The 23,637-nt window shown below is 40.9% G+C and overlaps 5 protein-coding genes across 9 annotated transcripts in view; 2 read left to right on the top strand and 3 right to left on the bottom strand.

The window, feature by feature from the left end:
• Window positions 1–1,215: 1,215 nt before the first annotated feature.
• LOC143305693 (clarin-2) lies at window positions 1,216–5,214 on the top strand. Its single transcript, XM_076690257.1, has 4 exons — window positions 1,216–1,438; window positions 4,403–4,591; window positions 4,684–4,819; window positions 5,076–5,214. Exons 1-4 carry the CDS (start codon window positions 1,216–1,218, stop codon window positions 5,212–5,214), a joined length of 687 nt encoding a protein of 228 aa, XP_076546372.1.
• A 958-nt stretch (window positions 5,215–6,172) lies between these two features.
• On the bottom strand, window positions 6,173–11,076 carry eIF3a (eukaryotic translation initiation factor 3 subunit A). Its single transcript, XM_034321071.2, has 5 exons — window positions 10,873–11,076; window positions 7,472–10,153; window positions 7,174–7,397; window positions 6,908–7,086; window positions 6,173–6,829 (listed from the first exon to the last, which is right to left on the bottom strand). Exons 1-5 carry the CDS (start codon window positions 10,919–10,921, stop codon window positions 6,733–6,735), a joined length of 3,231 nt encoding a protein of 1,076 aa, XP_034176962.1. The 5' UTR covers window positions 10,922–11,076; the 3' UTR covers window positions 6,173–6,732.
• A 328-nt stretch (window positions 11,077–11,404) lies between these two features.
• Window positions 11,405–12,918, bottom strand: LOC117602837 (DENN domain-containing protein 10). Its single transcript, XM_034321339.2, has 4 exons — window positions 12,491–12,918; window positions 11,998–12,429; window positions 11,808–11,925; window positions 11,405–11,743 (listed from the first exon to the last, which is right to left on the bottom strand). The coding sequence occupies exons 1-4, from the start codon at window positions 12,725–12,727 to the stop codon at window positions 11,472–11,474; spliced, it is 1,059 nt and encodes a 352-aa protein (XP_034177230.1). The 5' UTR covers window positions 12,728–12,918; the 3' UTR covers window positions 11,405–11,471.
• A 73-nt stretch (window positions 12,919–12,991) lies between these two features.
• The window catches only part of ETHR (ecdysis triggering hormone receptor), a 48,272-nt gene continuing 37,626 nt past the window's right edge, over window positions 12,992–23,637 (top strand). For 2 of the 4 annotated variants that reach the window (XM_076690129.1, XM_076690130.1), the window contains exon 1: window positions 13,653–13,747. The gene's annotated coding sequence lies outside the window, so the exon portion shown is untranslated. Of the gene's footprint in view, window positions 13,130–13,645; window positions 13,748–23,637 lie in introns of those variants that run through there. The other 2 variants (XM_076690127.1, XM_076690128.1) reach the window with 2 other exon arrangements.
• Window positions 13,153–20,451, bottom strand: e (nonribosomal peptide synthetase ebony). Of its 2 annotated transcripts, XM_034321110.2 has the most exons (12): window positions 19,657–20,447; window positions 18,068–18,200; window positions 17,599–17,874; window positions 16,707–16,862; window positions 16,406–16,632; window positions 16,271–16,333; window positions 15,975–16,188; window positions 15,732–15,899; window positions 15,128–15,520; window positions 14,686–15,052; window positions 14,112–14,562; window positions 13,153–13,792 (listed from the first exon to the last, which is right to left on the bottom strand). In XM_034321110.2, exons 2-12 carry the CDS (start codon window positions 18,198–18,200, stop codon window positions 13,652–13,654), a joined length of 2,589 nt encoding a protein of 862 aa, XP_034177001.2. In that variant the 5' UTR covers window positions 19,657–20,447; the 3' UTR covers window positions 13,153–13,651. The 2 variants fall into 2 exon arrangements, with proteins under 2 accessions (XP_034177001.2, XP_034176992.2); XM_034321101.2 differs by having other exon boundaries at window positions 15,732–16,188; window positions 19,657–20,451.

Here is a 23,637-nt window from a genome sequence, read left to right as displayed (position 1 = left end):
TGACAGAAGACTGAGAGTTTTCTTTTACAAAGAACATCATCGAGATGAAATAGTTGGTGGAAACGTTCGGTTTTCCATGCTGAGACGCTTTCACAGGCAGAGATTTTTCTAGCAGACCGGATAATTGTTGCGAAAGTGGCATAGTTTACCGTGGCATAATTTAAATAGTTTCTGTCGTGTAAACTAACCGATGCACACACCGGAGCGTCCCTCGTTCTTCCCGTCCATGGAAGCGTTCGTTGGTTGGAAAGAGAAACCGCTTCGAGAGAAAGGAACATTCTCCAAATATAAGGTGTTATTTCGTTGACAAGTATCTCTTATTTATACGAAAGATACGCTTCACAAACAGTCTTTGTATTTTTATGCAAAAGAAAACGAATCGTTTGATACAAGATCGAGAAGAAAGGTGAAATTTTCGCGCGAGTTATTCTTTCTTCGGTGTTCGAAAGTGAAATTCTTATTGGTCGTGAGTTCAGAGATACGTCAGAAGTTTCAGGAAGATCGAGGATATTGAAAATTTCGGGAATTCCATGAGTTTAGCGCCTAAGGAGGTTTCGAGGTTGCAATGGTGTCGAAAGGTTTCGTAGTTGCTAAGTTTTCGAAGACGTCGGACGCTCCGATGGAAGTCGAAACTTCAGCCAGATATCAGACGTTCCGGAAGCTTTCCACGGATCAGAAGTTTCAAGGTAACGGACCTTAAGGTACCTCGGAGGTTCCGAAGGGCATCAAAAGTTCCAGGAAGATTCGGATTCTGATGCGATAGGTCGAAGGCATTCCGAAGGTATCGCGATATCAATAGATTCTCATAGATTCCATTGATATCGAGAATTTCCTTGCCGGTAGAACTTGAACAATAAGAGCCGTTAGGCCATCCATATCGAGTTCCTTGTATCCAACGACGTTCGTATCGAATTCCGCGAACTTGAGATCATCTCCTATCAGCTTTCTCGGGATTAAAGTATCCGATGCAACGATCATTTGTGTACCAATTCCCGATGAATTAAAGAATATCTCCTCGGAGCTTTCTCCTTTCGTATCGTTACTCTGGAACTTTGTCGCCACGTAAAAACAAACCAGGCAAACTTGTTCGCGGAACGAGAGGAATGCGGGGCTGCATATCCGGTACGACTCTCGCCATTCGTTCATTTCTTTCAACCTTTCTCTTGTCCAGTGATCTCGAACTATCCGAAGGCTGGCTTGCCTCGTGACCCGAGGATGACGTCGATGTTTCGAAGAGGTACCATCTTCGCCACTTTCTTCCTATCGTTGCTCGGCGGAGGGTTGGTTTGCGCCGCCCTTGTAACCCAACACTGGGTCGAGGCGCGACCACTGAGAACGCTGAACCCTCAGGTGAGCTCCGGACGGGTTCACTTTGGTCTTCTTCAGGGGAAGAAGGAATTGAACGTCGGCTACGGCTGGAGGACCTACCACATCTCCGGTAAGTTTATTTCTTTTTTATAAATGAAATTTATCGACGTCGCGATCGCATCAGGACTTTGCGTCCCGAATGCGGGCTGCTAACCAGCACCGTGTCATCGCTAATCGTAAAAAGCTGAACAACACAGGTGCTGTTCATCGAATTTACTTTACCGTGAAGTTTACGCGTTAACACACTGACCACGTATTTATTCGCGTACGTTGACCATGAATACCGGTCTGCTAAGATATTCAATCTGCCCCGAAGAGCCGCTACTTCGAGTTTCCAACGAGTTCTGATCTTCAAACAAATCCGATCCGCGATTGCTTTTGTACTTGAATATCGTTTTTCACGCGCTTTTAAACGCGTCTACCCGCGAATCGTTCGACAGAAGGAGCGCGGATATTTTAAAGCTCGAAAGGGGTGGAGTGAAGCGAAATCCTCGGTTAATATCAGTCGACCAGTTATCGTCGCGGAGAAACAGACGAGGAGGATTCTCTGGGTAGCCAGTGCGATACTGTGGGCCATAAATTTTGTCGGATAGTTGGCCAAAGCCCGAGAATCTCATTCGGCATAACTGTACCTGCACGCGATCCCCGCTGTAAATGGTGAACTAGGAGAGTCGCGAGCACGTTTGCCATAAATCCAGCATTTGATAATCGTTCGATCAGCTCCGTTTCGTTTTACTGCGCGCTAGACGCTCTCTTTCTGTTATTAGTCACGAAATCGAACTAACGAGGTTACGATTCCCGCGTTCTCTCCATCGATCGTTTGCATGTTGCGACGAAAGTCGCGGGGGAAAATTCTTCGAGAAGGCTAGGTTGTAAAATCGGGAAAGAAATTAATTGTACCATAGAAATCGTTGATATTTCATTTGGAAAGCTTCCAGAAAACGCTTCGTCATATTTTCGCACCAGACACTTAGACTTCGGTAACATTTTCCATCCTCCCGCCTCGGCTTTTCGCATCTGCTTTCCTTCTGTTCGTGTTTCGCTTGGATCCCGAAGTTTGGCGAAAAAACTTGAAAGAAAAGAAGTTTCCTGTTCCGCTCTAGATCCATTCAGAGACGTAACGAACGGATCGAACACGCTATGAACACGGGGAGAATGTATCAGGATAATAATCAGGCCATCTTGCGGCTAGGTAGTTTCATTCAGCCGGCAGCAAGGTGTCGGGTATCGGAATGGTGTTTGAAATTTTCACAGCGAATGAGTTGCATCGATCTTTCAGCAACTACGTTAAAGAAATTTTCCTTATTAATGAAGTAAATAATGAATTAAATATTTGATGAAAAGAACTTCAGAAAGAGGCAAAGGTAAATGAAAGTTTGTCTTTCATTTGCCCGGACAAGTCGCTAGCTCCTTTGATTTTATTTATTTTATTCTTGACCAAGAAGAGAGGTCGCCATCCTCTTGCTGAACTGTTTAAATGCAAATGTCTGGGCAGTGTTCGAGCACAAAGAATCCCCGTTAACTTTACAGACAGATCGCGTATCTGCGTGCGAAAACAGCGGCTCGACGAGCGTATCGAAACGGTGCGCCAAGTACAGGTATACGTCTCTCGATAAGAACAATGGGATCGTTGACACGCGTCACGAGGAAGGTTTCTCTTTCATCGAAGCAGGCCAATAGTCCCTAAGGGACTAATATCCCAGCTCGATCACGTTCCTAGTCGCCAGTCGCGTGCACACACGACGTACAACGCGGGGTCAGTTACGGCCTCGCATTTTTATCCCCAACGCGATTTGCTGCGCCAGCAAATAGTATTCTGACCGTGTTCGATCGGTATGCATGTCGCAATAGGATCGGCGTAATCGTTTATTAATTACCTGCCTTTCTCCCGGCATCGTTCACCGACGATCAACAAACTAATTAATCGCGTACGCGCACGCGACTTGTGTTTTCCTCGAAGGTGACATAGGTGAACACTCGTGTGACTAGAATTTATAGCTTTCTAATAGCCCTAGGAATCTTTGATTGTGTTTAGAATCGTTCCTAATTTCACCGAGGACCCTAATAATAAATTACACGTCATCTTTCATTAATCTTACAAGCTTCATAAAATTTCACACCGTTAAGAGCGAGCTTCCGCGATTATCCAACGCTCGTACGAAGAATCGTGTGGCGTACACGGATATACCTTAAGATTCCTTCTAATTTCTAATCGCGATTTCATCGAGCTGTTTGACGACGCTTTACGCGACTCCCACGCGTTTCCCTCGCGTTGAATCCGAAGAAAAACGACCCGAGGGAAATATTCCGTCTGCGAGAGTAACCAGCGAACCCGGTGATCGTAACAATAGGAACAGAAACTGGTTTCCGAGCGTGCAAAAATCGAGAACCCTGCCTCGTGGTCGACTTTCACGTGCACACCGGTTAACTCGTATCATCGGCTACCTACGACGATGCTGACCACGGAGAATATTAAAAACCCTCTTCCCTCGAAGTCACGTATCGTGTTTTCCTGTTCCCAACAGTTCTCCTCTTCTTTCGATAAACGAAATGCAAATGGAATATTCAAGTTTCCACGCCGGAATATCTATTTCTTGTAATTAAAATCTCCTCTTGGTCGAATTCCTCTGACGACCCGTTCGTGGACGCAACCTGTTAACTTGCCTCGTCTCGGGCTAATTAAATAGTCCGTTATTTGCGATGCGATGCAACTTGAACTAGCCAAAGTAAGAGTATTTACAGCGCGCTTAATTATTCATCGCTCGCTACGATAACTTCTGTTTGCACGCCAATCTGCGATTCGATTCGCTCGGAGAACCTTCGCTTCGAACCGATGAAATTTTTTTTTCTTTTTTTTTCTTTCTTCGGCTCAACGTTAAATGTCATTTACAGTTACCTTTGAAATGATAAACAGCAAGCGCTGCGATTTGTAAATTTGTAACTCGTAGGGAAACTTTTCGAACGTTCGTGTCGCGTCGAAGTTGAAACGGAAGTAATATCAAGTTCCTTAGGAAATTTCTGTGCTTCGTTACAGTACCTCAGATGATCAAACAAGATCCTACGGTGATGTCCTGGGGACTTTGGATTAGCACGTTAACGACAACTTCGGCGGCTCTTGTCACCGCGGGCTTAGCTGCTCTCCTGGCTGTTTTGAACACGGCCACCTCGCCGAGATCGAAAATCCTCTCGGATCCAGGAGTATACTTCGTAAACGTTCTAACGCGTGAGTTGGCGAAAGAATCTAGTCGCGATAGAGAAAAGCAATCGTAGAAGAAAGTTTTTTTTAATTTTAAACACGAGCGTTTGTTGTTTCAGTGCTAATGTGCCTGGCAAGTACGAGCACATGGTTGGCGCAATATTACACGAAGCTGTACTTCAACGTTCTACTAAAGGAGGACATCGACAATATGTGGACCAGCGAAGGCTCAGCTGAGTTGGGTTATTCATTTTGGTAAGAGGGATGAGAGCGTCTGTTGTCTCTCTGCTCGATTGTCCAACCATCCATTGAAAGTATGAAAACTGAGACAAACTCCACCGATGATTCGTCGTTTCCTGAAATCTTTCTTCCAATATCGTGGACGGTCTTCTCTTTTTTTCGATTCTCCGTAAAGTTTTGTTATCGAGCAGAGTTGTTGACTAATGCGAAATTTCAACGAATGGGTCTATGATCACCTCTGGCAAGAACAAGATTTTTCTTTAATTTCCAGGCTGGTCGTTTGCGCTGGTGTGGTACATTTAATCAGCATAGCATTAGTCGGCTGGGGCTCGGGACGGGACAAGATCGAACGTCTCGAGACAATCCCGGCGCTAGAGGAAAAGACAGCCGCGGCAATAATGCTGTATTGAATCCCATCGCTGTTGGGACGAACGTTCAAAGGAAAGAACGGATCCATTACAGAAATGAAACAGCACTGCGAGATGTTTGCGCGACAATGGAAGAAGACCATCGAACGAGGAAAGCAAAGTACATTTCCCTCGTTCAACCGGTGTGTTCTGTGAAGTTCCTACGTGTTGGCATTTCTGTTTATGAACGGACCAGCGTTAAATACTCTTCGAGTTCTGCAGATTTATACGAATAAGTTGGAGGTTTGTAAGATTTAATTGCACTTAACGCGTGAAACCCGGTGAAAAAAGAAAAGTGTAAAGTTATGAAAGAACTGAGAACTGAATACGTTTACACTATATTTTTCGATAATGAATCTAATATTTAATTACAGGTATCTGTAACACGATTTATTACTTGTCTCTATCGAAGTGATAGTATTTATTCGTCGCCGAATCTTTCTTTATGGTTCTAACATTTTCTATCGCTATTTTCTCCGCGTGTCTTTTTTAGATAGTCATTTCCAGGCGCGTTTATTAATCATTAGATTAACGTTAGAGGAATGTTGGTATGTGTTAGCGTATACTTTGTGTACGCTGTGTTTTCATTCGTTCAGAGGATAGTAAGTCAGTCGATTTGGTGGCCTTGCAAATGTTTCGTTTGAGTTTCGTAGGATGTAAATAGAAACGGAGTTTGATACTCTGTAGTGATTTATTTATTATGTAGTATTTTAATTACGAACTATATCATAAATGTAATAAAACAATTAAAAAGATAATACGGATAAGATGCATAGATCTTCGTTTATATCATGATAATGAGGTCGGTTGTTACGATCGTCCCAAAACTGATATAAAAATTAAAATCGTTGCATCGAGTGTGTACGTGTACGTGTGGAAGAATTATTGATCTTTCATCGTAAAACAATGGTTCTTCTTTGTTCGTTCCATAGGGAAAGGTGTGTCTTACAGCATATTTCGGTTTTGAAAAAAAAAAAAAAATTTTTACATAAGAATTAGGATACAAGAGACTTTATTTACGTTTTGAGACCATTAACCTTCTGCCATTAGATTATCTAGCCAATTCAGCTGGTTGACACTCGTACTTGTTCGCCATCCCTTCTGCTCTGTGTACATTGATTCATATTTCATATTCATTTCAGATACAATTGATTCGTACATACATTTACTGTCAGAGCGGTTATTGTTTTATTTTTTATTTACAACTTCAACATACGTAACGCAGCGTGAGAGATTTAGAAAATTGTTGAATACCTTAGAAAAATCATAAAAACTCAATCCTGTCTTTATTTTTCGTTTAATTCTTTTGTAATGCGGGTGTGAAGTGGCTACGACCCACCATCACCTTTGTGCTTTATCCTTTACTTGTTATTCGAGTATATCAGAGAAAAATGAAACGGTGCACAAAACAGTAGAGTTGGGCCCATCGATAGTTTCAGGCAAAAGTCTAACTGCATATTTATGCACAGTTCTCAAAGAATAATAAACGTTGCCTCTATGGGTAACTTTCCAGTCCTATTGTTAACGCCGGCTCACCTGTGACCACCCATCATCCTCTGGAGGTCGTCTTCTTTCTTCGTGTTTCGGTGGAAGCCTATCTTCTTTCGGTTCCTCTCGCCTACAAGGTAACAAAATTAGTAAAAAAAAAATGAAGTGATATAAAATTAGCGAAGAGTAATTTTAAAGGCTCGCTTACTTCTCGTCCCGCTTCGGCGGGTCTCGAGGAGAATTTTGTATCGTGTCGACTTTGTCGCGCCAATTTTGACCACCGGTGTTACGCACCGTGTCCTCGCGACGATGAGTTCGACGTTCGGGCAGCCTGCCGCGACCACCACGAGAACTATCCGACACTGGATCGCGTAGAGAATCGCGCATCTGTGTACAAACAAATATATATATATATATATTTTATTTATGGTTAATATGAAAAATGTTGTTTCTTTATCATCATGTCGTATGTACATTCACCGAACGTCCGTCCATTCCACGATCTTTATCTATTCGGTCCCTCTCTCTCGTGTCGTCCTTATCAAAATCATCTTTCCTCCACCTATCACCGGTTTCCTTTTTCGGTTTTTCCTCGTCTTTTCGCCATTTATCCGCAGTCTCGCGTCTCTTCCAACGCGAAGAATCATCTTTGACACCGTCGTCTTTTATGTCAATAGGTCGACGCCAAGACATCTCCACTGTAATTGAAATAAAAATAAATATATTACTACATAAATTACAGCTGGTAACAAAATGATGTAAGAATAAGTACTTGGTTTATCTTGGACGACACGATGTGTCCGTTGCTCCGCCCCACGTCTCCAGGTATCTGACATTTCTTTCTCCCTTTGTCTTTCCTCCTCCAGTTTTCGTTCGATCTCAGCTTCCCTGGCTCTAGTGATCTCCGCCTGTCTCTCGATCTTAGCCAAACGTTCAGCTTCCTTTGCTTCTTCTTCAGCGCGCTTTAATCTCTCCTCTTCTTCTCTCTTGGCCCTCTCTTCTTCCATTCGTCGTTTCTCTTCTTCCTGCTTGATTCGTGCCTCCTCCTGACGTCTTCTTTCGATGGCTTCGGCGCGTTCCTTCTCCCATTTCGCTTTACGCTCAGCCTTACGTTCCATTTTACGTTTCAACAATCTACCGGCTCTCTCTTCGTTCAGAACTTTCTCAAACTCCTTCAGCTTCTCTAAATAAATACTCTTACGTTCGGCCAGAATCTTCGCTAGGAAACTATCGTGATCCTCCTTCATTCTCGCCATGCGTTCGCGAGTCGCGACAGCCTGCTGTCTCTCCTCGATGGCGAGAGCGATTCGTTCAGCCTCTTGTTGTTCCCAACGTTGCTTCGCAAGTTCCATCTTCTCCTCGACCGCTTTCTCCAACAATGGTATCTCTTCTAAACGCTTGGCACGTTCTAAATAATCTATCTTCTTCTCCTGCGACTTCAGTTTCTGTTGCATCTCTCTGCGTTCCTTCTGCAACTCTTCGGCCTCCCTAGCCGCTATCTGTTCAGCGTCTAATTTCTTGATCTCATCCTCGTCTAACTTCTTCAACACCTTCTGACCGTGACTAGTTTGAGAAATCTGCTGCATCTTCTCCTTCAGATGACGATCCTTGATCTGTTGGATCTCGCTCTGCTGCCGTTTCCTCTCGCGTTCCTCCCTTTCTTGTTCGAGCCTCTTCTGCTCGGCCAACATTTGCTGCCTCTGTAATTCCTCCTGTCTTCTCATCTCCTCTTCCTCGCGTACCGTGTTGATGTGCTCGATGTACTCCTTTCTTTCTTCTATGATCTTGTGCCTTCCTAGAATCCTTTGATGTTCCTTCAGCTTCGTTTCGTGGTAATGTGTGACCATGGCGGTACGCAATTTCTCACGTTCCGTTTTCTTCTTATTCGGATTGATAATATTGATCGCGCGATGGAGTACAGTGGCCATGTTTACAAGCTGGCAACGAATTTGTTCGGAAGGCATTGCTTGCAATACAGGACCATCGGGATGATCCTCCCTTTGGGCCTCGGAGAGATCAACTCCAAAGTGCACGCACTTCTTACCGTGGTTAATCCTTATTTGCATATCGTTGTAACGCACACAGTCTACCAACAGACGCTCCAGGTGAAAGTCTGTCGTAAATTTAGCAAGCTCCAACAGCCTAGCGAACTGTATGGTTTGATATACTTGGGATATTTGGTGAACCAAACGTACTAGCGTCACGTCTTGCAAAGCTGGAACATACTGAGCCAAAGGGCTGTTCTCGTCCGCCTGGAGCGTCTGGATAACAGAATCTACTCGGTTGCACAGTTCCAGAGGATGGAATTCAACTTCCAACCAGGAATATAATTCTTGTAATTGCGGAGAGGCTAGATTGACGATATTCAATCGAACGATGTCTTTAAGGAGAGAAACTCTGGTTGGTGGTTGAGTGAGTCCTAAAAGCGTCGCGAGTTTCTGAGCTTTTTCTAACGGACTCTTGTCCGTTTCGATGAAACGATCGAATTCGGGATGAGCTGATGGCAGTGGGATGGATAATGTAGCCAACAACACACGATTGGCCATTCTCTGTTGTTCCTCCAAAGACATGTTCTTTTTCATTTCACGGGATAGCTGCAGCAATTTAAACAACGCGGCAGCATGGAAAAGGTAGTTTCCTGCTTTCCAGAAAACCATAGCTAATTTCTGATAATAATTAGCCATGGTTTTTGGTACCGGGAGCTTCTTCGATAAATTCATCATACCGTGGACATCTTCGGAGGACTTGAAAGCTTCTTGCCACAGCTCCATTTGAATCGCTGAATCGAGTTGATTCAATCGCGTTTCCAAGTTCAGTTGTTGCGTTTCAGCTCTGTTCATGGAAACGTTCGAAACAAGGGCTGGTAATTTACAAATTTCTTCTAAATGTTTTCGCAACTTTTCGCACAGCTTACGAAATTCAGTCTTACGATTATATTCAAGACAAAATTGGAAGGCCATGCGAGCGATATCATGGTATAATGTTTCTACATGGGCATTGGTTCTCAGCAGTTCTAAACACTGACAATAAGATTCCCATAAAAATTTCACCCAAGGTGTTAGAATAGTACGATCGCTTCTGTCTTGTGCGTCTTCGCCGCTGACCGCTGATAACAAGATACTTTCAGGAGTAGCCAAGTTATCCAGATCGTCTATGTCTATAACAGCTTGCTGACTCTGCTTTCTTGCTTGATTTGTCTTTTCTTCTGCCATACGTAAATATCCACGTATCACATTCTCTAAACTTCCAACATTTACAGACTGAAACATATTTCGATACTGGAACAGGCCCTCCTTTGCTATGTGTGACTTTTTTAGTTCTACACAGAGATCTAGGTATTTGAACATTATAGGTTCCAATACAGATTCTGACCAGTTGTATGTCCATTTTTTATTCCGGAAGACTTCTTGCAAAGTATCTAATGCCCGAGATGGTTTCCCTACTTCGATGAATTCTGTTGAAAAAAAAAACATGAACATTTTGTAAAATAAATCCAAATAATGATTTTGATCTATAATGGTTTAATCTACTATATATATATATATCCAAATAATGATTTTGATCTATAATGGTTTGATCTACTATATATATATATATTAAATCATAATGTCCAAGTTGCATTACAAAATAGTACACAGAGTTTACGTAACACAATAAATATAATAGATACTTGGACTGTCAAAGTCAATTCAATGTTAGTAACAGATCAAAATGTTCAAAAATAGATAGGTTCAACGAAAAAAGAAAAAAAATAAGGCAACGAAATTTTATGTTTACAGGCTACTTTATTAAACATAAAGAAATATGTACTTTTTTTATCCTCGTAACGTACGTCGCACGTAGCAAGGGTAAGGTTTACATATAATTTGCAACAATTATGTATAGTACAATATTTTCTTGAGCATCAATTGAACATGAAATCATTATTGGGGATGCATATGGTTAGGGAAAATTAATATTTTAAAAATTTAGACAGGCGTGACTATAGGCGACTTGAACGTTATACAACAAGTAGGAACGTCGTTCACGATCAATCAACGATGCAGATGCAGGGGGTCGGGCGAGACATTGTAGATCATCAAAAATAGGTGCATACAGGGCGAAAGAAGTTTTTCATTCTAGATTAAATAGCCATCGGCCATGTCACATCTTGTTACGAGCTAGTATACGTACCATTCGCTCTTTTTAGAGCATTCTCAGGTCTTTGCCCGTATCGCGCCATTTTTTCGCACGAATACAGTTAATTTCACACCATACACGCTCGTGCAAAATCCGGTTAATCTACGTAGAAAATTTAGGATTTAATACTTTAACTATACGACGTTTGTCACGACGCACCTCGACCGCGTGTACCGGATGAAAGGCGGCCACTATGGAAAAATGGCTTCCCGTAATATGTAAGTCAAATCAGTCAACTTGGTTTGGATAGTGTCCTCGAAAAGAATTGATATAGATAGTCAAATAATTGCAAAAAAATGCGATTTGGTTTTTACTTTAATCGTCTAAACGATAAACTGTTAACGCAACTATTTTGCTTGTCTCAATTATGCGTGCCAAATGGGCTTGGCACTAGATGTCGTAAGGGTCTGTTTTCAACGTAACCATTTTTGCATTGGATAAATCCAAATTTTCAGTTCATACTTAAATTTTCATATTTTTTTTATATACAGTACAAAATATAATAAAATTTTAGGTCACTTCAATTAAATGCATACATTTATTAATTTTCAAATGAGAGAATATATTTACAAAAATATATGAGTATGTATAAATTATAGTAAAAATAGGTTTTCGGCTACAGCCAAATTGATTAGAAAGTTTTCTACAGCTGGTGGTAAATTCTTTTCTTTCAATGTTTGTGCAGAAACCATTTTTCTTCCATCAGGTCCTTGAACTAAAGCTAAAGACTTTAACTGATTCAATAAATCCTGTGTCTTGTCATTGATTTCAGATATTATTTGAACTTCTGTATATGATTGATTTTCACTCAATTGAACCATGAACAAAGCTATTTCTTTGTGGGTTTTTGTCATTGTTAAACTTTCTAGAAAAAGGGCATTATTTATGAATAGAATAAATTGAGCGATATTGATCATATTTTTCTTTACCTTTTGCATGTGAAGCAACTGTAATTTCTCTGGCTGGAATATTTACAAGTAAATCAAACAGTTCTGTTCTTGATGAAATAAATACATTTCTACACCCTGCAATGTAATGGGAATGGCCCTGTAAAATGTTTTATGATAAGTTAGAATTTATAATAACTAGATATCACAGGGCACAGAGAGATTAAAGTACCTTTAATTCTGCAAGTTCATCATCAATCAGATCAACCCAAGGGAACAAATTATCAGTAACTTTACGGTGCTTCATTAATTCAGGAAATATTCCAATCCATTTTAGAAGTTGTTCCAAACTATGGTGATAAACTATTATTCTTTTCTTCAAAAGAAGAGCTGTATATATTAAAATAGTTTCCAATTCAAAGGTTTTAATCATTTCTCTGATATTAGTATTCATTGTAAAACGATGACTATTAAAGTCATCAGAAACAAATGTTCCATTTTCTTGAGTAGAACATGATCCTTTTGTAAATACAGATAGGTATAGTTGTAGAATTTCTGTTGGTTTCCCAGTCTTACAGTACATTTTGCTAAGGACTCTGGACAGTACTTCATATTTCCTTGGATTAAAATCCTTAGCAAATAAAACTAATGCAAATTGCTTTACCTGTTAGATTATAATTCATTAAGTACACAGTTATTTCAATTTTAATGAATATGCAACTTACTTTTGGTAACTTATCTGAATCAAACACCTCACTGCAATGTATGTAAAACCAACTGTGTTTGTGTCTTGAAAACACAAACACTTGAGAAGAATTATGTTCCAGTTCTAAATTACATTTTCTTGCAACGACAGCTTTTTGAGATTCCGCGACTCGCGGATAAGACCATGTCCATAATATATCACCGTTAGAATCTTTTTCAATTATACTACAAGAAAGTAAATCCGTAAGAGGTGCCATTTCAAAAACGTATTCTATAAATTTATTGAATCAAGTTGAAATGTTCCGACACTTCATTGAAAAATAGTATACAATAAATCATTATTGTATCCTAATTAGGATTATCAAAGCATATTATATCTTATATGTTAGAGTGAGGTATTCAAATTTGACATTTCTCCAGGTTATGTCAAATCTGACGATGAGTCAGTCGCGTGCTGTCCCTCGGCGGGGAAACACCGAACTATCGAAGTGTTTGGAAAGGAACGTGTTTAATTTGAATCAGTATCATTTGTATCCTTCCAGAAGAAGAACGTGGTGATAGAATGTGATATATTATGTTTGAGATAGAAAGTAAACGTTTGAAGGTTCTTACTACCGCTTACGAATGTAAACGAAGTAGCGGATGCAGGATGCTAGCAGGTATAATAGTGTAGTCTCATTAAATTGCTTAACAGTATGTTTATTCTATTCGTATTACAATTGACTAACAGCGCAATGGCGTTATCAGAACAACTTTTTCAATATTCTGTCAACAATTTTGGGTAGGGGGAGTCGACAAATTTAAACATTCTTAACTACAACGACCGGATAACATAGTCGTTTATCACATACGTACTATTTTTATGTACAAAAATATTTACAATATCTCGCATTTCATGCGGCTATTACATTCCTTCGTCACGCGTCAGTGCGTTAACATAACAAAATGGTGCACAAAGATAAACTAACGATAATAAGGACTGTATTCAAATACGAAACAGTCGTAGAGTAATCGTCTCGTACGAGCACCAAACGAAATAATTTATACGATTATAATAAATTAATACTCGACTTCCTATAGTACTTAAATATACATCAATTTCATTATTGCCACGGACAGCGACAAATAGCGCCCTCTCACCATGCAGATTACTAACGTTTCCGTTTTGTTTTCAGGTATCATTAAACGATCATTTTTAACGAGCAAATTGCCAGTTGATTGTCCGGTGCTTCTCCAAAGGGCTTCGTACCATCTGGGGCGCAGTATTTGTTCACTTGGTAAGTAAGCATCGTATCGTATCCAAACACATCTGTTCCGAGTTGCTGTAACGCAAACAAAGTAGATTATTTCTTTAAAAAAAGTAAGAATTTATAAAATTTGATTGTTGCTACGTATGTAAAATAATTCAGCAGCTCGGAATTGATAGAAATAGAAAATATGACATTAGCGACTAGTTAACCACACGATTATGGCGGGAAACTGGAAGGGAATTCAAAAGCTACATTAGGATCGCGTTCTCCCTGAATCCAGTTTCCATGTTTCCTCCGCATAGAGGGCGCGCACAGGCGGTTTAGTACCTTTACAAAACGACCTTGTTAAAAGACATTCTGTAGTATAAAATGACCTTTCATTTAAATTTACCTGTGTAAGAGGGCTGGTGTTGGTGGTGAAAATACCAGCGTACTCTTTCCTTTTAGCCAATTTCAAGCAGTATTCCTCCATCGCTTTCATCATGATCACGTTCTCGGCGGGATTTAAATCACTGCTGGTCGTCATCATGAAATTATGGATAATCTGACCCTTTCCCTTAGGCAGTTTTCGTTCTCTGATCGGCGCTTCGAGGTGTTCGAGGAACTCGAAGACGATCGTCAATTTCGAATCGAGTATCAATTCAGGCTCGTCCCATAGATCGAAATTCAAACCCACTGCAATTGTTCTGCCGTCTCGAGCCGATTTCACTGCGAAACTCAAATTCTTCTCGACGAGAGGTTCCCAAAGGATCTCCATCATTATCCGATAGTCGTCCTTTGCTATTCCTGGCATCAGCCACTGTTCCAAATCCGCTTTGCTGTAGAAACTCTCCGTGATAATTCTGCAAAATGAATTTATTATTGTCTCTATTCGTATTTCTTCGCGATGGAAATACTCATTCTGGTCGGATTATAAGCCAGCTCCGTTCGAATTAGTTCTCTTTCCAAAGAAAGATTATACGTACTCTATCGCATCCTTTTTATGAGAATCGTTGAGCATTTCAAAGGTATACTCGTCTTCGTTGATATTATTCTCTGGAGAAACGTCGTCCGCGCTGATTCTCATTCGGCTGAGTACCTCGGCCAGATCCTTCGCTGTGATGAATTCCGTAATACCTATCTCGTATCCCTGATCCCTCAGCTTTGTCACCGTGTAAATCGAGTTCAACGAGTTGCCGCCTAGCTCGTAGAAATTTGCATCGAGCTTTACGTTTGAACGACCTCCTCCTCCTCCTCCGATTACAGAGGCCACTGTTGGAAACAGGACTCTCGCTTTCGCCAGATCCTCGTCGGGTACACCGGTGTAATCGCAGTTGACGAATTCCTCGTTCTCTGGCCATTCAAACGATTAAACGATTAATTTCATCGGACGCGTTAATCGATCAAACGTCGACGATAATACCGTACCATTATTAAGGTTGCTCGACTCGTAGTGCTTCAGCAAGGCTTGACGATCGGTCTTGCCGTTTGTTAAGAGAGGTATACCGTCCACCACGATTACACGCGGCAGCATGTAAGGCGGCAAGGTAGCTTGAAGGATTCCTTCGATTTTCTTCCCGCAACTGCACGAACCGGCAGCAACGGTTACGAAAGCGAGCAACGTTTGAGACAGTTCTCCAGGTTTGTAACAGAGTACGACCACATTGTCGATTCCCGGAACTTTCGACACCGCTTTCTCAACTTCCGTCAGGTCTACGCGGTGTCCTCGGATCTTGATCTGCGAATCCATTCGTCCTTCGTATATAACCATACCTTTCGATATCCTCGCGTAGTCACCGGTGCAATACACCCTCGAGTACTCTGTTCAAAGGAAAGAAATACTTATAAAATACTTCGAAGCGTAGGAGGATACGCGAGGTAAGGAGGTGCACGCGTAATGAAAAAACAAGGAAAAATCCTGATGTTACACAATGCTCAATAATTTATAAGCTATTCGCGTGTTTCGTTCTTTTTTCTATTTCGATCAGAAATAGGTAAATTATTCTTCTGGAGGATAAATAAATCGATATACCTGGATCGATAGCGTGAGGATTGTCCTGGAACTTGTGAGAATCGTTGTCCCGAATGTATCCAGCTGCGAGGTTTCTTCCAGCCACTATTAATTCCCCGACTTCCCCTTGCGGCACCAGCCGCATTTCTTTGTTCACGATGTAGATGATACAATTGTCCAGTGGTTTCCCTGAAATATCATTTTTCCGCTCCGTTATCAGACTTCTGTTATCGCTAAAGTAGAGTATCGTGAAGTTTCTTTTACCAATCGGTACTTTCTCCATCGACTGCAGCTGAGTTTGGTCGTTTATGAGATGGTAGGTAACATCCCCCATGATTTCCGTGCTCCCGTAGAAATTCGCCAGAATCTTGTTGTCGTCGTGCGCGAACCTGGTGAAAAATTCATCGGCCAGTGCGACTGGTAACGTTTCGCCGGAACATATCCAAAGTCTCAACGAGCGTAGTATGTTCTCCTTGTCCTAAATGCAACATGAAATTTCATCGATTTTCATGACGCGAGATTGAATCCGGCAGAACTAACAAGAATTCGAAAATTCTTACCCGTAGACTCAGGTACATCAGCATCGAGTACAATAAAGATGGTACCAGGACCAATCGTTGAATCTGAAATCGCGAAATAAATCATTTTTATTAGATTCATAAATTTATTATTTGTCGAGATTTACGATACATCACCTTGTGTTTCTCCAATACTTGCACAAATTTTTCCGGGTCCCTCGTGACGTGCTTCGGAACAACCACCAAGCAACGGCCCTGTAACAAGGATCCCCAAATTTCGGACACACTGTCGACGAATGTCAAAGACGTCTTGAAGATGCAATATTGCTCGTCGGATTTGTAAGGTAGTTCTCTCCATTGCCATCGTAAACGATTCAGTACGGTCGCGTGCGACAAAAGCACTCCTATAGAATGGAACGATAATAAATTTCGAAGTCGCGATTAAATTAGACTTCCCCGAGAAAAGAAAAGCGTTTACCTTTAGGAGTGCCGGTGCTTCCGGAAGTGTAAAGAACGATGGCGGTTCGCTCAGGATCTTCCTCGATCTCTAGATCCTCCTGCCCTTCGTGTCGAGATTGTTCCAATAGTTGTTCGTAAGTAACTGTCTTTGTTCCTTCGAAGATCGACGGATCCGCTGGAAGATCGAGACGAAAGTATAGTGAGGACAAACGTCTAGCTTCCTGTCTTGCTGATTCATTTTCTTCTAATCGATACCAGAATTTCAATACGTCCCTCGACTAATGATATCGGCACCAGCAGCGTTTTATTTACGAGATTGTCAATGAAAAGTCGACCTTAAAATCGTGCAATGAACTGTACAGTGGCAAGGTACTTCCGTTTTGTCGAAGGAAAAATCGTTTCACCGTTTATTCTGTTTGCTGGAATTTTTTTCAAAATTTCTGAAGATTTCTAAGAGTCATGAACGAACGGATAAGGAAAAGAAGGATCTGCCTGTCTGATTCTTGCAGAGAATCCGAAATCCTCTCTTAAATCTGACTCATTGTTGATTCTGACGAAGCGTGAAGACAAGGAAAGTTCGCATCTGGAAACGCGTAATTGACAGTAGTTATTGACAAGAAAAACCGGTTCGTAATTATCGCTTGATGTAATGGAAAAAGAGAAACGACGAAGGCTCAATCGTACTTTGGTATTTTTATGGTGAATCGAAGGATTCGATTCGTAGAATTCCGGAAGATAGACTTTCCTTCTAAGTTATCTATCTGGGAATCGACGTTCTAATCTTAAACTGGTTTCCTGAAATCGTCGAGTGAAATGGAAATTATATGGAACAATATAAAGGCGGTGAAAGGAAAAAAAAATGAAAAAAAGACGAGAAGATCATTCAGTAGAGAAATTAGCATAATTTTCACCTTCTTCCTCGACGAGCACCACGAAAGGTTTAGCTTCCTGTAGAACGTGTTTCATCCTGGACATCGGGAAATCGACGTCGAGGGGTAGATAAGCCATTCCAGCTTTTATTATTGCCAGTAACATGGCGGGAAGACGATGAGAGGGTTTCATGCAAACAGCGACGAAAGATTGAGATGAGTTCTCTGGTTTTTCGCATTTTTGCAAAACTCGAGCCAACCGGTTGGTCAACAGGTTCAACTCTTCGTACGTGATCGTGTACACCTTTCCATCGTCGTCTGTTCATAATGAAAACAAAGAAAAACGTTAATGGAAAGAACAGGGGTGAGCGGGAAGCGTGCGCCGGAGGGTATCAATCATGTGTAACGCACACACTCGATGCTAATTGATTTTTTTGCTCCGAGAATTCTTGGCGTTTGTTTTTTTTTTCTTCTTCTTTTGTATAAAAAAAAGTGCCATCAATGACAGTACCTTCGTAGTAGATAGCCGGTTGACTAGAATTATTCTCCACCGTCTGTTTGAATAATGTATGAAGCAAATCCTTCTCCTTGCTGGCGTTGGTCTGTCGGCCTTTTAGCACCGACTGCTGCAGAATGGTTCCCATCTGTAGGTTTCATTCGCCGATTTATAAGTACGTCTTTGATTAAGATTTAGTACGCGTTAATTGCCGTAGTAGAAATCGACACGAGTAGTAATTAAGGATACGGATCGTTAATTTTCAAACTCGTCGACTCTTAATTAGCTACATGTAAGAAAGTTTATAAAATCGGACGTATCGTGATTTATAAATCAAGATGGGATTTGAAATCCCATATGTACAATACGCTGGTCGACGATTCGCGCCAACGGCGAATAACTTTCAGATGTCTCTTCAATTAGCGGGCAAGATTGATTACGATCTACTATGGTAGAAAACATGTTGCGGATATACGGTGGAGTTTGTTACTAAAAAATTGAAATCACAGCTAAGGGAATTCGTTGCGATACAGGCGCGAATGGAATTAGAGCGTTTGGATTGTATCCACTTTTTTTCTTTTCTCTTCTTATTATTTCCTTATCCCGTCGAACGCGTTTTAGGTTTGCTTTCACTTTTATTTTTCTTCTTTTCCTTTTCTTATTAACCACTTCCCCCCTGCCAGTTCTTAATACGTTAAAATACTTTTCTGTTAATTAGTCCGGCATCTTTAATTTGTTTTAATAAATTTTTCCACAAGGAAATATAAAGGGACTGGCTTCTCAATTTTGAAACAGGTGAATGCATTGTTTCAGAGGAATGCGTCACCTTGCTGAAACTTTCCCTGCGTTAAGTGTTACACGGGCCATTATGAAATTTAGTAATCGTCACCGGATGCCATTCGATTTCGTTCATTAACCTTTTCCATTCGAGCACATTCGGCGTAGCATTCGACGAGACGTGCTCGATGGAGTTGAAATGTTTTTGTAATAGATAAAAACCATCGATCCTCGATGTTTATTAGCTTCTTTTATTTACAAAATTCGAGGCGTCAGTCATTTATTGAGATCATCGATCGGTTCAATGTACTACGATGGAGAAAGGGTTAACCGCTTCACTGAAAGAGGAAAGTTCAACGATTGCGTCGATCGTGAGCCAATAAAAGTGTATCGATAATACTCGATGACGAAACGCTGGTTAAATGCATCGATCAATTTATATAATCATTGTTCCAGCAATGGAAATTGTAACGAAAGATTCGAAAAGCACCTTTTCATAGAAATGTTTAACGATTCGAATGAAGCAACAAACGATTACAGAAGCATCGAGTGAATGTTAGTCGTTGATAGATAAGAGGGTCCGTTTCACGCTCGCTCGAATCAACCGACGAGCTGAAATTAAATTGAAAGGGGAAGAAAAGTGCTCGGTGAGCTGTCGTTTAAGCTTGTTTCGAACAACTAAAAATTTTATCTACGCAATTGCTGAGTACATTTCTGCGCCAACTTAATCATTACAAAATAGCCGTGTTAATTGAAGTCTAACGATTGTCTTTAACCGACACTTTTACTCGGCGACAACGCAGACACAGCAGGTTTCGTTCACTCACCTGAAAAGCGGTTTCTCACGTATCTGGCCTTCTTCAGCACACGCCTGTCACCTTCGATTTCGCTTTCTGGCTGGTAGACTGAGATCCGATAGGGCCTAGAAAAATGGCACCGTTCCAGGGTACCGCTTTTAACAACTCCGTGCACTATCCTCCAAACAAACTGAATTCAGCAACCAGCTCAACTTTCACTCCTTCTTGCGCACCTTTTCCAACGGGCACACTCTCCTTCGCGTTCGCTCTCTTCTCTTTTTCCTCTTTTTCTCCTCAAAACTTTTTCCCGTCCACGAATCACTCTAATCGAACCGTTCGATTCTCTTCGAGCAACTCGACGATTCCTCCGTTTCAAACTTTTCCCTCGGTCACTGATCCGATCCGAACTTTTAGCACGATTTCGAACGACCCGCGTCTTCCGTCATATCACACGTTCTTCAAAAATTATTCCTCTCGAATTTCAAACAATTTTTCGAAAGTAACGAAATTTCCAGAGTGATCCAAACTATCGTAATATATAACACAGTAGTTAAACGCAATAGAGATTTGATAAGGCGTGCTTTTTATCAAATTTTTCGTGATCCAAAGTAAGATCTAATACAGTGATCAAACACAACGGAGATATGATAAGACGTGCTTTTTATCGAATTTTTCAATTCGATGACCTTACATCGGTTTGGTCATCACCGGCCCGATTACTCGCTGAGAATGTCTCCTCCCGTTGACGTAGCATGTGCTTTTATATAGAACCGGTTACGAGGACCCTGAATTGTTCGTTGTCCCCCATCCTGCCACCACCATCTCTGCATCTTTTGTGCTGCCGTTGCTTGAATGCACCACACCGTCTGGTCCCTTCGACGCGACGTTGTCTATCGAACAGTTTCTACCCCCCTCCACCATCTACACTCATTTTTTTTTATTTTTTTTTTATCACCATTAGCATATCTACAATTTATGCTTAATTAACAGTGGAACATTTAATTGCTAATATCTCGAATAATGCTCACTGATGAGTAGATAGGGGGATGTTTCTCCTTCTTAGGGAGGGTTGTTTTTCCTTCTTTTGTCAACAATTTCTTTCTTCAGTCATTGTTATCGATGTGTCACCTTTTTAGTGAGAAGGTTCAAGGGTGGTCGTTTTCCCTTCTATGGGGAGGGATGAGGTCTGGAATTTTGATTTATTTTTTAAACGAAGATCGCGGAGTAGAAAAATGTTGTTGATTTAATTTGAGGCAGAACAGGATACGCAAGGATCGGGAGAAGTGAAATTTAATGACTCGATCGGTGAAGGTTAACTTTGGGTCAGCGATTCTCAACTTAGAATATCGTTACGAATATTAGCATGAAATTTAAATTTTCTTCAATTTTTCAACAATCTTTCTGGTATCATTGATCGAAAATTTCATATAGGTAATTATGAAATTGACAAATCGATAGATTGGTCGATACACGCTTGGTTAATGCTTTAATTACACGGCCTTGCGTAATTTCATCGCGAACCTCAAGGAAACCAGTGGATCGTAAAATTATTTCACTTTGTAGTTTCACCGAGCTTGTAACAGGCTGTAGAATTTTGTGACGAAGCCTCGACATGATCACCGTACACCGTGGATATCGTTTTGCCACGGTAAATCACGGTTCTGGCGGATCCAAAGGGGATCCAAGGAGATTTATTTATTAAATATCGTTTCTTGCGTAATTTCAAGGCGAGGTGAAACGACGCACAACATTGTTAATGTTCTTTAATCATTACACGTGATTCATTGTTCATTACTCAACGATGCTACTTGTAATCACGGATTCGCTCGTGATTTATCGATACTTTCAAATTAATCCTATCTTTTTTATTCTCTTACAATTTTCACGAAGTATGCTTCATCTTCTAAGCGTAGCAACATTTTCACCAAGTTTGGAATTTCAAATTAACAAGGCTGCTTGTCACAAGGTTGGCTTTTCTAGGGATCTCGTATGACTCAAAGTATCCAAAGTACTCTCGTTTGTTTAACTTATGAAACACTCAATTGGAAGTTCCAGATCGAGACGGGAAACAGCTATGTACATGAAACTTTCATGACGTATCGCGTTTGTTGATTCCATTTTTTTCCCCCTTCTAATTGTCAGGACACGATCTCGAGTATGGACACGTGGGATCACATTATTTCCTCTAATGTAAGCTATTTCGCAGTCAAAAAAAGATCGCGAATCGAATAGATCGATCGCAATACGAGGTTCGATGAAACGGCGAAAAAAAAAAAGGAAAAACCGTGGAAACGACTGATTCGCGCAACCAGGTATCTATCTCATGGACTTTGTTTATAAATTCAAGGTTGCCGCGTGTACGTGTGTACAGTGTATCGATCGAGCTTCAATTGGATCGATTCAGGATGAATAGCGTGGTCGCGGTGTGATTTACGCGTGCCGATCTTATCGGAATACATAAAACAGATCGGTAAGGCATTGCGGCTTATTTAACGGTGGATAATTGGATAATCATCGCGAGCGGCGTGTGCGCGTTAACTCGAGATCTTCATCTACGTTAATTATTATTTTCCGTTTTGTTTTTTTTCTTCCTTCACCGTTCCTTATCTCTCCAAATACTTACGTTCGAACTTTTGTAATCGAAATATTTCTACATCCGCGATATAATTACGATTCCTATAATTGCTTTATCGTCTGTATCGAGCATTTTCCGTTTATAACGGATACAAAAAGACAATAAAATTACGCGGCTCACGGCCGTTAAACCGTTACGCTTAACAAAGTTATACACGGTGAAAGGTTTAACGGTAAACGAATAAATTTTCATAATTAATACATCAGTGATGGTGTAAGAAGGCAATGGGTAAGTTAACACAATGAAAAAACGATCCAATTCCACGTCTCCTTTCGACGCGTTACTCGAAATGTTTCACCGACCATGGCGAGGATTACGCGTTAAGGATAATTAAAAATAACGACCTGAATAGTCATAGAGGTGTCAAGAGCGAAGGATTCGCAAAGTAACGGCTATCCGCGTAACGCGCAACAATTAGCCTACGCAACTCGATATGCAAATGCGATGAACGAGTAGATTCGCATCTTTGAATAGAACGTGTTTCATTTTTAGAAAACGAAGCTGGCGGAAATTCCAGTAAAAGGAGGATAACGTTTTCCTCGTGGCGTCGCGGATGAATCGTCAACTGGGAATTCCACTAACGATTAGACTTATCGCAAAATGTTAAATTTCTGTTTATAGAAATTTTCGAAATGACTCGTGGATGAATTAATTCGTAAAAAAATAAACTACCTCAGCTAGCGAGTAGTTATATATTCAACTATGCAACTTTGTTATAATAGCCGATCAAGATACGATGCAAATAGATCGTAACGATACGTAGGAAATATTGTTGCGTGATCAACAATGAGATCAACTACGGGAAGGGGTAAAAAGTTAATCAACGTTAGAAATTCTTTGACGATGGATATAAGAGGCGTTCAGTACGATCTCGTTACATGTAATTAATAAGTAGATCAATTGATTGCATTAAGCGTTATTCGCCGATTGGAATCCTTCAAACTCTGAACCCTTTCGCCGCGATGTAATAACGGCAGATATGTCAATCGATTAGGAAGAATAACAATGTCGTCGTTTTCATTCAGAAACGCATGATCGTTGATGATCGTTGATTCGTTCAGCAGCCAGGCAACGACCTTTGAAATCCTAGATACACGTCGTGGGAAGATGACGTTAACGGAGAATACGTCCCATGAGCGGAAGCAGGAAAGTAACGCGCGTATGCACCGGGATTCCTACTTTCTTCGAAAGCAAGTGACGCGCGAAATGCTCGACCGGCGATGAAAGGAAATAATTGAAACGCGAGTCGTTATCAAGTTATCCAGGCGAATCAAACTATCTTTTCCAAGGTGTTTAATAAAGGCATATACACTCGATTTCATACGATTGAAATGTAGTAAGACTGTTCATTTTGCAATTCCCAACAAATAAGCGGA

Source organism: Osmia lignaria, chromosome 9 (assembly GCF_051020975.1).
Source record: "Osmia lignaria lignaria isolate PbOS001 chromosome 9, iyOsmLign1, whole genome shotgun sequence".
Classification (NCBI taxonomy): domain Eukaryota; kingdom Metazoa; phylum Arthropoda; class Insecta; order Hymenoptera; family Megachilidae; genus Osmia; species Osmia lignaria.
Note: the sequence above shows the minus strand (reverse complement) of the source record. Positions and strands in the feature narration are given on the sequence as shown.

Coding starts and splice junctions, on each gene's coding strand:
- LOC143305693 (XM_076690257.1), top strand. CDS start 1,216: ATGACGTCGATGTTTCGAAGAGGTACCATCTTCGCCACTTTCTTCCTA. Junction 1,439..4,402: donor GAGGACCTACCACATCTCCG/GTAAGTTTATTT, acceptor GCTTCGTTACAG/TACCTCAGATGATCAAACAA. Junction 4,592..4,683: donor CTTCGTAAACGTTCTAACGC/GTGAGTTGGCGA, acceptor TTGTTGTTTCAG/TGCTAATGTGCCTGGCAAGT.
- eIF3a (XM_034321071.2), bottom strand. CDS start 10,921: ATGGCGCGATACGGGCAAAGACCTGAGAATGCTCTAAAAAGAGCGAAT. Junction 7,398..7,471: donor TGTCGTCCAAGATAAACCAA/GTACTTATTCTT, acceptor TTTCAATTACAG/TGGAGATGTCTTGGCGTCGA. Junction 6,830..6,907: donor CCGCCGAAGCGGGACGAGAA/GTAAGCGAGCCT, acceptor GTTACCTTGTAG/GCGAGAGGAACCGAAAGAAG.
- LOC117602837 (XM_034321339.2), bottom strand. CDS start 12,727: ATGGCACCTCTTACGGATTTACTTTCTTGTAGTATAATTGAAAAAGAT. Junction 12,430..12,490: donor ATTCAGATAAGTTACCAAAA/GTAAGTTGCATA, acceptor ATAATCTAACAG/GTAAAGCAATTTGCATTAGT. Junction 11,744..11,807: donor AGTTGCTTCACATGCAAAAG/GTAAAGAAAAAT, acceptor CCCTTTTTCTAG/AAAGTTTAACAATGACAAAA.
- e (XM_034321101.2), bottom strand. CDS start 18,200: ATGGGAACCATTCTGCAGCAGTCGGTGCTAAAAGGCCGACAGACCAAC. Junction 15,521..15,731: donor TCCTCACGCTATCGATCCAG/GTATATCGATTT, acceptor TCCTTTGAACAG/AGTACTCGAGGGTGTATTGC. Junction 13,793..14,111: donor ACACCAGCCCTCTTACACAG/GTAAATTTAAAT, acceptor TTTGCGTTACAG/CAACTCGGAACAGATGTGTT.